General features: G+C 39.7%; 3 protein-coding genes across 4 annotated transcripts; 2 read left to right on the forward strand and 1 right to left on the reverse strand.

Moving 5' to 3' along the window:
* The first annotated feature begins 3,036 nt into the window (after positions 1–3,036).
* On the forward strand, positions 3,037–5,465 carry VhaPPA1-1 (Vacuolar H[+] ATPase PPA1 subunit 1). 2 transcript variants are annotated; one of them, XM_068299663.1, is made up of 3 exons: positions 3,037–3,150; positions 3,224–3,900; positions 4,723–5,465. In XM_068299663.1, exon 2 carries the CDS (start codon positions 3,243–3,245, stop codon positions 3,879–3,881), a length of 639 nt encoding a protein of 212 aa, XP_068155764.1. In that variant the 5' UTR covers positions 3,037–3,150; positions 3,224–3,242; the 3' UTR covers positions 3,882–3,900; positions 4,723–5,465. The 2 variants fall into 2 exon arrangements, with proteins under 2 accessions (XP_068155764.1, XP_068155765.1); XM_068299664.1 differs by having other exon boundaries at positions 3,132–3,150; positions 3,227–3,900.
* Positions 5,466–6,108: 643 nt separating this feature from the next.
* On the forward strand, positions 6,109–9,744 carry LOC137585775 (heat shock 70 kDa protein cognate 4-like). The gene is given in 3 exon segments (XM_068301713.1): positions 6,109–6,266; positions 7,729–9,602; positions 9,604–9,744. Coding segments are annotated over 2 exon segments (1,953 nt in total). The 5' UTR covers positions 6,109–6,266; the 3' UTR covers positions 9,683–9,744.
* Positions 9,745–10,094: 350 nt separating this feature from the next.
* Amt (Ammonium transporter) lies at positions 10,095–12,406 on the reverse strand. The gene is made up of 2 exons (XM_068301714.1): positions 11,466–12,406; positions 10,095–11,403 (listed from the first exon to the last, which is right to left on the reverse strand). Exons 1-2 carry the CDS (start codon positions 12,299–12,301, stop codon positions 10,503–10,505), a joined length of 1,737 nt encoding a protein of 578 aa, XP_068157815.1. The 5' UTR covers positions 12,302–12,406; the 3' UTR covers positions 10,095–10,502.
* Between the last annotated feature and the right edge of the window lie 257 nt (positions 12,407–12,663).

A 12,663-nucleotide genomic window follows, 5' to 3' on the forward strand; every position in this document is an offset into this window, starting at 1 on the left:
CAAAAGGACGACCAAGTTAAGCGTAGACTGAGAGCTTGTCAAGGTATACGTGGGGGGGAGGGCAACATATAGCAGGACCATGGATATGTAGTTGAATCGAATGCGTAATTGTGAGATAAAGTGCATAGAAATAAGATTAAAGGAAAGCGGGACTATCGAAATTATCTTGGGTGAATCGGAACATATCAGAAATACATTCGAAAAACGTTTAAAAATAATTGCATAGGATCAAAGAGAAGAAACACATGGAAAATGAGAGGAAGAAATGAAGAGAAATGGAAATGGGGACTAGAAATGGATGTAAAAATTGAAGAAAAAGTTTAAAGTAAATAAAAGGTCTTACGAAAAGTAATAAAATACAGTCAAAAAATATCAAAGAAGTTAAATTCGGCTATGCCGAAGTTTATATACCCTTGCAGTCCTTGACAATAATAATTTCACATGTTCAAAATTTCTTTTCTGCAACTCAATTCATTAATATACAAACAAAACAATTTTACTCTTCATACTATGTACAATTTGTTCTTCTTCTTCCCTCATTCCCTAAGCAAAGCAACGCACGCATACACATACAGTTTATGTAGCGTTGCGTCTGTGTGTGTATGCATGTGCTCTGTTAACAGATGGTGACGTAGTAGGCAGCAAGCAGAGCTGCCGGCAGCGATTGAACCGATTTATATAGACTGTAACTTGTGTTCTATTTATCCGATCAGGGTCAAATTTTGGGATCTGAGATTTTATATCAAATTCTATTATATTGGTAAATTTCATGGGGATACTCCAATTTTTGCAAAAATTTTTGTTCCAGAACTATATGATATAGTAGTCCGATCCCAAAGATTTTCATACTTTATCTCACCCGGGTAAAAAAAAGCTCCCAAAAAAAATTTCATCCCGATAGCTCTTAAGATGGCTGAGTAAAACGCGTACGCACCGACGGACAGACGGACATGGCTATATCGACTTAGCTTCTCATGCTGATCAAGAATATATATACTTTATGGGGTCGGAAACGTCTCCTTCTGTGCGTTACAAACATCTGACCAATTTTATAATACCCTCTGCAAGGGTATAATGAATGCTTCTTTCGCCGATAGCATACTTTTAGGGGCGAGGTCAACTAAATAAATTAGAGAGAACCAGTAAGCTGATCAGTAAAACTAAAGAATTTAAAAATTAGGCAGAATAAAAATAAAACCGATGAGATAAAATGAAAAATAGGCAAAAGAAGAGACACAATTTGCATAAGGAAAGTGAGAGGAATGTGTGTCCGCAATTCCATTTGTCTTTATATTTATGCTGAAAACTTTGCAATAAACTTGAAATTTCCTACGCTCATTAAGTTGGCTTGTACATAAATATACATTTAAATTTTATTTCTCAGTTTTTATTTGCATTATTTTTCTTTTTCTCCCTTTCCCTCTCTCTCAGTATTTCACTCGGTATCTTTTGTTTGGCACTTTTTTGCAGCTCAGTGAATCCACGAAAGAAATGGCATGCCTAGCTTAAGACCATACGTACATAAGTCCTTGAGGGAAAGAGAGTCAACAACATTTCCAGCTCATTGAATTGGCCAGGAGGCAGTGCCTCAGCGAAATGCCTAGGATATATGCGTAGCGTGGCTTAAAATTGTGGGTCCAGCTCACGTTTAATAGCAACCACGTGACAGTGGCCATAATCTAAAGTCACATCATCATTAAATATTTACACTACATTATAATTTCTATGCCTCAGCCTCAGTAGGCTGGGGCCTACTTTCTCCCTAAGCCAGGCATGTCCCGTCTGCAATACGAAAAGAAAAGGAGTCACTTCTAGAAAGAGAAAGAGACACGACCGCAACATTCAATTAAATGTAATGTGTTGTTTGTTGTCCTCTTTTTCTGTTGTTTGTTTTTTTTATTTTTTGGTCTCTGTTGTTGCCTTGCATATATGTATCTTGATAATAAATGTAAACTTTTTCACTTGAAAAATCCACAAAAAAAATACAAAAACCAAGCCCAGAGACAGAAAGATACAAATGCAGATACAATGAAAGTAGGCGAAATGTTGAATGGTGGGAGATAGGGTGAAAATTTCCAGTCAAAAATCACAAGAAAAATCCATTAACCTGGCCTTGCTTTTGCCCTTTTTTCATTTATTTGTTGTTGTCTTTTCTCCTTGACTAACTTTTGTTATCCCGCTCCTGTTACCAGCCGGGCCCATGCCACTTGAGTTCTTAAAGTAATTTACCAAGTTTAAGGCCGCTGCGCCTATAAGTAGGCACACTTACTCATACACGCACACACACACACTTTATTATCGCTTGGCTGAACAAAAATATGCTGCATATGCAGCGGCGCACCCATTGTTCGTTATTTTCAAGAACCTGGCCGCTCCTTTCCTCTCTCTTCACTTCTCTAGGTAAAACTCGTACCAAGCTGGTCTTTAGTTTTCTATAGACCGGAAGTTGGCCGGGCATATGAAAGCCATTTCTTTCCGCTACTTTCCGGTGAAATGTTGCATTTGAAGCAGCCCAGGCAAAATGCTCCTAGTTGACTCTCAGACATGCCACACACACAAACACACGTGGAGTACACAATGCGCAACAACAAATTGTTGTGGCAGGGCAAAATGATTAGGAGAAGATTTAAATTGCAACAAAAACAAAATCAAGTTTAGTCCTTTTTTTACTGATATTTTAAATAATATCCTTAGAAAAGGATATCTGAGCATAAAGAATGTAAAATAAATGATTTGGGAGAGTGAATAATGATTTCTTTGTAAGTTTACTGGACGGGAAAATCCAAAAAACAAAAATTAATCTAACAGACAGTCTTTTTACTATTTAATAATAAAAAAATCATTTAAAAAAACATACAAACACCTTTCATCAATATAAACTTGATAAGAAATTTTTAATTTCATTTACACTTTACTTTTAAAAACTGCAACGTCAGTTTGACTCGAATGTGAGCAACAGATGGCGCCACAGAGCACGTTGCATATCGATTACCGCCATTATTTTGGTATGACCACACATAAGTTATCGGCCTCGACGTCTGGCCACTCTGGTCGATAGCTTGTGATAGAGAAAATCATGTGATTGTGGTCATTTTTTTCTTACGCAGCAGTCACCTGTCGGGAGAAAATCGTAATTACGCCTGCAATTTGGTAAGAATCTGGCTTAAATATGGTAGAAAATTGGTATTAACTCGGACAAAAACTATTTTAATTGTTTGCACAGAAGAAGGAACAGCAGCAATATGGCGGCCCAAATACGCACAGTTGTGACGCAGACATTTCTGTCGCTCTTCGTCGCCGTCTCCGTCATCCTCATCCTGTACTTTGTGATGACTGGCAAGGGCGAGCGAGTGAGTGTCGGTTGGTTCTTGGCCTCCTCAAGTCCCTACATGTGGGCATGTCTGGGAATCGGACTCTCCGTATCACTGTCAGTGGTGGGCGCCGCCCTGGGCATCCATACAACTGGCACCAGCATTGTGGGCGGCGGTGTTAAGGCTCCCCGCATCAAGACCAAGAATTTGATCTCGGTCATTTTCTGCGAAGCTGTGGCCATTTACGGTTTGATCACTGCCATTGTGTTGTCCGGACAACTGGAACAGTTCCAAATGGAGGTGGCCTTGGGATCAACAGCCATCCAGAATACGAATTGGTTCTCTGGCTATTTGATTTTCGGTGCTGGCCTGGCCGTCGGTCTGGTCAATCTTTTCTGCGGTATTGCTGTCGGTATTGTTGGTTCCGGAGCTGCTCTCTCAGATGCTGCCAACGCCGCGCTCTTTGTCAAGATTCTGATTGTGGAGATTTTCGGTTCGGCCATTGGTCTCTTCGGTCTGATTGTAGGCATTTATATGACATCCAAGGCGAAGATGGGCGACAAGGATTAAGACGACATAAAATTCATCTGTAAGTATTATATTCGTGCTTATATTATGAAGTTTCGTTCGCTCAATAATGACCTTCGGTTGAAGTATTTCATTGTTGCTCTTTGTATAATCTTGAATTAGACCTTACCTATTAGGTGTGTCTAAGGAGTATAGAGTTTACAAGTTAATTTATTCATTTAGTCGATATAGTGCCAAAACTCCTCATACACACATAATGGATATTTAATAATTTCAATGCAAGGTGCTTATAAATACACTAATCGGTCTTAAAGTCTTAACATGCTTTCGATTTATATAAAATAAATATGGACTGCTAGTTTATTTAGCATTTTCTGTCCTTCTGTCTAGAAAATAAATAGTTTAGATAATTTGTCAAGATCCATTATAATTTGAAAAGACAAGGGTTTGACCAGTGGTTATAAGTTGGCCAGTAAATTTTCCTGATATTTACGTTTCTGTTAAAAGAAGAGCCAATCTAAAAAGAATCAACACGATATTTCATTGCAAACCTATTGTTTGATTTAAGAATTGTCAAGTTGATCTCCAACTATCATTTAAGGTAAAGATCGCTAAATTTAAAGAAATTTGAAGGTCTGAGATCTTTAAAGATGAACCATTACAATATTTGTCTTCAAGGTCATTTTGTATTGTATAATTCTTAGATCTTTATATTGTCATATATCAAAAAGTAATTTCATTGTTGAAGGGACATACATCTTCATTTGCCTTTTAAGAAATTTTCTATTCTATTTTGTATATGTATGTAATGTTAGCAGACTATCATATTATTTTAAATTTTAAAATTTATGCCCTAATATCATTTTCTCTTCTTTTCCTACAGCTGATCCACTGTCGATATATTATCATCTGTCCGCATTGAGGAAAAAACAGCATGAAAGTCATCCAAAGTCATTCCCCCATCCCTTACCTCTAAAAAAAACTAAAAAACGAAACAGATATATATCCAAAAAACACAATAACATCCGTGTTATTTTTTTGGTTTTTTGGAAATTACAAAAACTCGTTATATGCAGTTACAGTTTCTTTCGGCTTGAACAAACATGGGACTTTATGTTACTTACTTAAGTTAAATAGCTACATGTGCATACATACATGCATATAAAATTAAGTTTTTTAATTAATATCAAATGTTACTTAATTTTCACGCCTAGCCTGTTTAATGCAATTGTCAGCATCAATAAAATTGTCATTAAATGTGCTTTGTGTGAAAATTAAAAGAAAGTTATAATCTTTTCCTTTCCTTTCAACTAATTTATATATGTATGTATGCCCGTAGGTTTGTGTGTGTGCAAAAAGTTAATGAAGTATGATGCCTAGATATAGAGTTTGTTATGTTGTATATTTTATGTATTGTCATTGTTTTTTTAAGTTGCCTAGTTATTGGCCATTTTGTATTTCGAAGTTGAATGTATTATATTTAAACAGCAACACAACAGAATGATTAAAAATACTTGTACTATATTTGAGCCACATAATTAATTATTATTACTATTATTATTATAGCAAGTATTCCATATTAAACAAGATAATAAATAATATATGCAATGTTTGTTTATCAATCAATATGTGTGTGAGTCAAAAAGCACGCGCAAATTGTTGTATTTAGAGTGTGAGATAGTACAATAAGGTCAGCTGTTCGTACGGGAGGTGAATTTTATATGAAAAATCTTATCAAATCGGCTGAATCATAACTGAAATTTAAACATTACGTTTCCCGCCTTACATCCCCCTATTTTTTAACTGTTCGCCACTATTTAGCACTTTCTAGAGCTGCGCGGGAAAACATTATCCACACCCTTATGAAAGTTTTTAGAAAACAAGGAGATTAAGTCTATTACATTATAAATCCAATTTTTTAGTATAAATTCAAATTAAAGAGTATTATTTTAACAGTTTTAAATCAGTGAGTCATTTTACAGAACCTTCTAGAGAACTAGTGGCGACATCTCATCATCCATTACAAAATAATAGTTAATAATGGCAACTAAATATGATTCAAAGTGGATGTCTCCATTTACTTATAGAAGCAAACGACTTCAAATAATCCAAATTTCATTAATAATACGAATTTAAGGAGAAAAATAATTTAAATCGAATCAACTATCGATATATTTTCTCGATTTCCCGACTCTAGCAAGACTCGGCGGGAATCGAGATGGTTTCGTGTCTTGCGATAAAAACGCTATAAATAGGAGCGTCGCTCGGCTTTTTTTTTCATTCCTATACAAAACGCCAGTTTGATCGAACGTCTGTGCTCGACGTCGGCAGAATTGAAAAAAATATAGATAAAGTAGGACACACAAGTGAAGTGTAACGATTTATATAAATTTTAGTACATTTAATTAACAAAAGCAAAACACAAAGGTGAGTAAAACAACATTTAAATATGTAAGCAATAGAATTAGCGAGAACTTGCAACGAAAATTAACCACAAACGAAACACGTGTTCCAGACACATGTTATGACCTAGAACAGAGGAAGAAAACTTCTATTACAAAGTTACTTAATTAGAGTGGGACAATTACCATAATTACAAGGTTTAATCAATAACTTAGCTGTAACTGCAGTTTTTTCCTTTCCTCCCTCTAACTGCAAAACATGGTGGCGGTTTAACTGTGAACCTTCTTGAACTTTCGACTGGGGGGTATACACACCTAAATGCACATGCTTACACACACAAAAAAAAAAATTAAGTGAAGAATAAAACTTGCGTCATCCAGACGTACTAATGAATAATTCCAATGTACAATAATTTTATTTAGATAACGAATCTTTTTCGTTGTTAATTGCTAACCATTTTTTTTTTTTTAATGAAGAAAATGTGTCTGGAATATTCCATTGGAAATAATATGCGAAATGCACACACACTTATACATGAGTCATTATTAATGTCTGAAGCCTTTACTTATTATAGTTATTGATTTCTATTTATAAAAAGTATACATATACTTTAGGCCACAACATCATATTTATGCTTTTATATGGCTTTATTATTAATTAATAGAAAATATCCACTTTATTTTGCGTTGCCAACCGGCATGCGGCATTTCTTAATTTTCCCTCGCTCTTTTGGCGTGTCTCTCTCATACCATATAAGTGTGTATAGCGTTGTTCTCTTTTTCACGCACTTAAAGTGTCATATAAGCAATGTCAGCGTGGTTTTTGCTTCCAGAATTTTCGCTTTTGTTCCATGCGGTTTTTTTTTTGCAGCTGCTTTTTGACAGCGACCGCCATGTGTATATAGTGATCTTGTTGTTGTTGTTGTTAGTCATATTTTCTTTTTTGTTCATGTTTCACCAATTTCGGTGGTGGCAAACGAGTTCTCCAAGCACACAACGCAATAAGTTTGAAATGACGATGACCGCCAAACAGCTGTAAATGGTGAAAAGAAACATGAACAAATGCGATTAGTCATTATTGCAATTTGTTTTTTTTCTTTTCGGGGTGGAAAATACAATTTTCAAATAAATCATTTTCACTTAGTATATTTGTTCTACTTTCCATGGGCCGTTACTATATGTCCTTGGCAATTCGTCTGTGCAACTCTATTGCGCTTCCTTTCATCGTCCTTTTTGAATTCTAACTTTTGTCCTATTTTCTATACATACACTTAACCTCTAGACAATTATAACTACCGTCGAAAATCATAGATCCAAGTAGCCATAGAAAATTACTATAACATTTAGAGCTACGCAGAAATTCAGTATAAAAGTAACTCTCAAGTAGAAATAGTGATTTATATTCGAAAATTTTATAAAGTCTAAAAATTATAGAATTTTTAAATAATTCAACCCACGCTGTCTTTTCTATCCAATTTTATTTTTAGATGTCTAAAGCACCTGCTGTTGGTATTGATTTGGGAACCACCTACTCTTGCGTGGGTGTCTTCCAGCATGGCAAGGTTGAAATTATTGCCAACGATCAGGGTAATCGTACCACACCATCGTATGTTGCCTTCACGGATACGGAGCGTTTGATTGGTGATGCCGCCAAAAATCAGGTGGCCATGAACCCAACTCAAACTATCTTCGATGCTAAGCGTTTGATTGGTCGTAAATTTGAGGATTCCGCTGTGCAGTCGGACATGAAGCACTGGCCTTTCGAGGTCGTCAGTGTTGATGGCAAGCCCAAGATTGAAGTTGTCTACAAGGATGAGAAGAAGACCTTCTTCCCTGAGGAGATCTCCTCCATGGTGTTGACCAAAATGAAGGAGACCGCCGAGGCCTATTTGGGCAAGACCGTGGCCAATGCTGTCATCACTGTCCCCGCTTACTTCAACGATTCGCAGCGTCAGGCGACCAAGGATGCTGGCACCATTGCCGGATTGAATGTATTGCGTATTATCAATGAGCCCACAGCTGCTGCTATTGCCTACGGCTTGGACAAGAAGGCTGTTGGTGAGCGCAATGTCTTGATTTTCGATCTGGGCGGTGGTACTTTCGATGTGTCCATTCTGTCGATCGATGACGGCATCTTCGAGGTCAAATCGACGGCTGGTGATACCCATTTGGGTGGTGAGGATTTCGACAACCGTCTAGTCACTCACTTCGTGCAGGAGTTCAAGCGTAAGCACAAGAAGGATCTGACCACCAACAAGCGTGCCCTTCGTCGTCTGCGCACCGCTTGCGAGCGCGCAAAGCGTACTTTGTCCAGCTCCACTCAGGCTAGCATTGAGATCGATTCTCTGTTCGAGGGTACCGATTTCTACACCTCGATCACCCGTGCCCGTTTCGAGGAGTTGAACGCTGATCTGTTCCGCAGCACCATGGACCCCGTGGAGAAGGCTCTGCGTGATGCCAAGTTGGACAAGTCGGCCATTCACGATATTGTGTTGGTCGGTGGCTCCACCCGTATCCCCAAGGTGCAGCGTCTGCTCCAGGATCTGTTCAACGGCAAGGAGCTGAACAAGTCCATCAATCCCGATGAGGCTGTGGCCTACGGTGCTGCCGTCCAGGCTGCCATCTTGCACGGTGACAAGTCCCAGGAAGTGCAGGATCTGCTGTTGCTCGATGTTACCCCCTTGTCCTTGGGTATTGAGACCGCCGGCGGAGTGATGAGTGTGCTGATCAAGCGTAACACCACCATTCCCACCAAGCAGACCCAGACCTTCACCACCTATTCGGACAATCAGCCCGGTGTGCTCATCCAGGTTTATGAGGGCGAGCGTGCCATGACCAAGGACAATAATCTCTTGGGAAAATTCGAGTTGTCAGGCATTCCCCCAGCACCACGTGGTGTGCCCCAGATCGAGGTTACCTTCGATATCGATGCCAACGGTATCTTGAATGTCACCGCCTTGGAGCGTTCTACCAACAAGGAGAACAAGATCACCATCACCAATGACAAGGGTCGTTTGTCCAAGGAAGATATCGAACGTATGGTCAACGAGGCCGAGAAATACCGCAACGAGGATGAGAAACAGAAGGAAACCATTGCTGCCAAGAACGGTTTGGAGTCTTACTGCTTCAACATGAAGGCTACCCTCGATGAGGAGAATCTGAAGACCAAGATCTCGGACTCGGACCGCACTACCATTTTGGACAAGTGCAACGACACCATCAAATGGCTGGATGCCAATCAACTGGCCGATAAGGAAGAGTATGAGCACCGTCAGAAGGAGCTCGAGGGTGTTTGCAACCCAATCATTACCAAGTTGTACCAGAGCGCTGGTGGTGCTCCCGGCGGTATGCCCGGTGCTCCCCCCCGGTGCTGCTGGTCCAGGTGCCGCCCCTGGTGCCGGAGCCGGCGGTGCTGGCCCCACCATCGAGGAGGTCGACTAAATCAATCGATCACAACCGCAACCAACAACAACAACAACCACATTCAAAAACACATACAAAAACTAGCCTACATGAAATATTTTCAATTCATTATAAACACACACTTGGATTCTAAATTAGAGACGACGACAACTGCTTTATATTAGACTCACAAACAAGAACAACTGCTAAATAATATATATTATATTATTCATAAAACTATTATATATATATATATATAATATATCATCGATCGATCATCCAAACAAAAAACAAAACATACCGCAAATTAAACATTTGCTTGTATTTCAATTAACATAAATAAAAATTGTGAATTGCAAACACTCCAAAAAATATCCCAAAGAAATTGTTATTTTAGATTCAATATGGAAATTTATGGGGTACCTATATATGTATAAACTTAATACGGATTAATATCTTGATATGGCTGACAACTATTTAGGGATCGATGTATATATTACCAAATGCTAACGTGCTAGTACCTCATATCTATCTTTAACATCTAGTTTAGGTTTAAAACAAGTGACTAACAGAGGCCAAAACTTGTGAATGGCGACTTATCTTTATTATTGGTGATCCAATTACAAAGCTATCTTATCTAGAAATTTCGGAATTGTGTGAGTTAGGCATAGGAGAGGGGATTATATATATAACCAGTGAAATTACTGGAGATTACTCAGGGTGACTGTACTCTTCTGTGTCTGGGTGTGGGTATCTACGCAGTTGATGAAAATAAAATAGGTTTAACGAGCAAATATATAAAAATATGGTAAGCAAGAATTACTCGGAAATGGATCAACTTTTTGTGTTAATTTTATATTTAATCCACCCAGGCAAAATTGGCATCCTTATCCGACTTGGGATTACCGATTACAGGCAATTCACTGTTGTTCACCCTATACAGACCCTGGCTGAAGGTCTGATCTTTAAGGGGAACGGATCGGAGACGGCGGCTGAAGACATTTCCGGTGCCCAGAAGTTTCGATGGCGACTGCATATTCAATTTGATATCTCCCTCCATGGGTTCCTTTTGATGTTTGGATTTGGAATCCTTTCTACCGATTACTTGATCCAGATACGATTGCCATTGCTGCAGTTTATCCTCTGCAGCACGTAATTGATCAATACTGCGCTCGTGACCAGGATTCATGCCAATGGGTTGTACACCCGACAACTCATTGAGATCCACTTTAATGGGCGCCAAGGCGGAGATGGCACGGGAGAGTCCAATTTGTGTGTGACGTATACGATGCTCGGTTAGATCAGCTCCCAGCAATTCTTCATGCGGATCCATGCGTATGGGGATGATTTTATTTACCACATACAGCAAAAGGAATGTCGAACAGATGCCCCAGCAGGCTAGACAGAGGGCTGATAGGGTTTGAATGCCCAGCAAATACCAGCCACCGCCTTTGAAGAGACCGCTGCGGCCGTTTGTCGTGTCCAGCGGAATGGGATTGTCGGCAAAGAGACCCACTGCAATGACACCCCAAATGCCGCAGACGCCATGCACGGAGCTGGCACCCACTGGATCGTCTACGCCCATGCGATCGAACAGCGGCATGGCCAATACACAGAACAGTGAACCAATCGCACCGATTACCAACGCTTCCCAGGCACGATATAAAAAGCATCCGGCTGTAATGGAGACCAAGGACCCGAGCACGCCATTAATTAGATCCATAATGTCCATGCGTCCTTCATGACGCCAAAAGGAGTAGCTGTCGAAAAGAAACATTTTAGACAATATAAAACTATTAAATTATTACTACTTACATGGAACTGATAAAACCCCCCACCGAAAGATCCCATCATGGTCATGACAGCGGCTCGAGCTGCATATTGCCATTTGGCGCCACTAACTCCATAAGTGCTGCCCGAATTGAAGGCCAACCAGCCCCACCACAGGACGAAGAGACCCATGCAGGCATTCACCGGATTGCCCAAGGGCAATGGATCATATCCCTCGGCATAGCGCCCCAGACGTGGACCCAGCATGGCAGCCGAAGCAAATGCCGAGGCTCCACCAATCAAATGGACTGGGCCACTTCCAGCTATATCGACTGCTCCAAGATTATTAAGAAATCCATGCTCACCCCATACCCATCCAGCGGGTATACAATAGACAACAGTGTTCAGGAACGAGAACATGCAATAGGCCTTGAAATTGCAACGCTCCGCCATGGCCCCGCTCACAATTGTAGTGGCAGTTGTGGCAAAGGAAAGTTGAAATAGAAAGGCGGCAAATATTTGACCCATCAGGGCATCTCCCACAGGAGGATCGAGCAGAAAGTCTCCCAAGGCTATAAAAGGATTCGATAGTGGTCCGCGGCCAAAACTCATGCCATAACCAAATAACCAATATGTAAAACCACCCAAAACTATGTCAATCACATTCTTCATCATTATATTCACTTCGTTCTTGATGGACACACACCCGGACTCTAGCATGCCAAAGCCCGTTTGCATTGTGAATATAATAAAGGACGAGGTCAACACCCAGTTGGTATCCTCCGTGGAGAGATCGTAGAGACCAGGTATCACATAGCTGCTATTCCTTGGAATTCCCTTCAAAGCCGTCAGATGACTTGCTGTTGCATTATCCAATTTGGAAGTCATCCTAAGACCCGTATCGACCGAGGACTATGACTGATAACTCAAAACTGAATGGCGGCATCTACATGGAAATCCTACTACAGCAAATGACATGAATAAATTAGAAATTACCCCCCACATTTAATTTGTGCGAAAAACAAAGTTAATCGCTGAAAAGTTCGTTCTATTATTATTTCCAACACGCCCATGCGTGTTGTTTACGCCAAAAGTGCCTAGAACTGCAATCCCTTTCGACCAGGTGTCTCTTTGAACTTGACATTGTTTTGATTCGAACTGGAGTTGCATGTCTGAAAGCATTTTGGTAAATTAATGAGCACACTTTGCATTAAATTCAATTAAATTGGCAACCAAATTGATTAGACTTT

This window comes from Drosophila tropicalis, unplaced genomic scaffold, assembly GCF_018151085.1.
Source record: "Drosophila tropicalis isolate 14030-0801.00 unplaced genomic scaffold, ASM1815108v1 contig_878, whole genome shotgun sequence".
NCBI lineage: Eukaryota > Metazoa > Arthropoda > Insecta > Diptera > Drosophilidae > Drosophila > Drosophila tropicalis.

Coding starts and splice junctions, on each gene's coding strand:
- Amt (XM_068301714.1), bottom strand. CDS start 12,301: ATGACTTCCAAATTGGATAATGCAACAGCAAGTCATCTGACGGCTTTG. Junction 11,404..11,465: donor TTCGGTGGGGGGTTTTATCA/GTTCCATGTAAG, acceptor TCTTTTCGACAG/CTACTCCTTTTGGCGTCATG.
- VhaPPA1-1 (XM_068299663.1), top strand. CDS start 3,243: ATGGCGGCCCAAATACGCACAGTTGTGACGCAGACATTTCTGTCGCTC.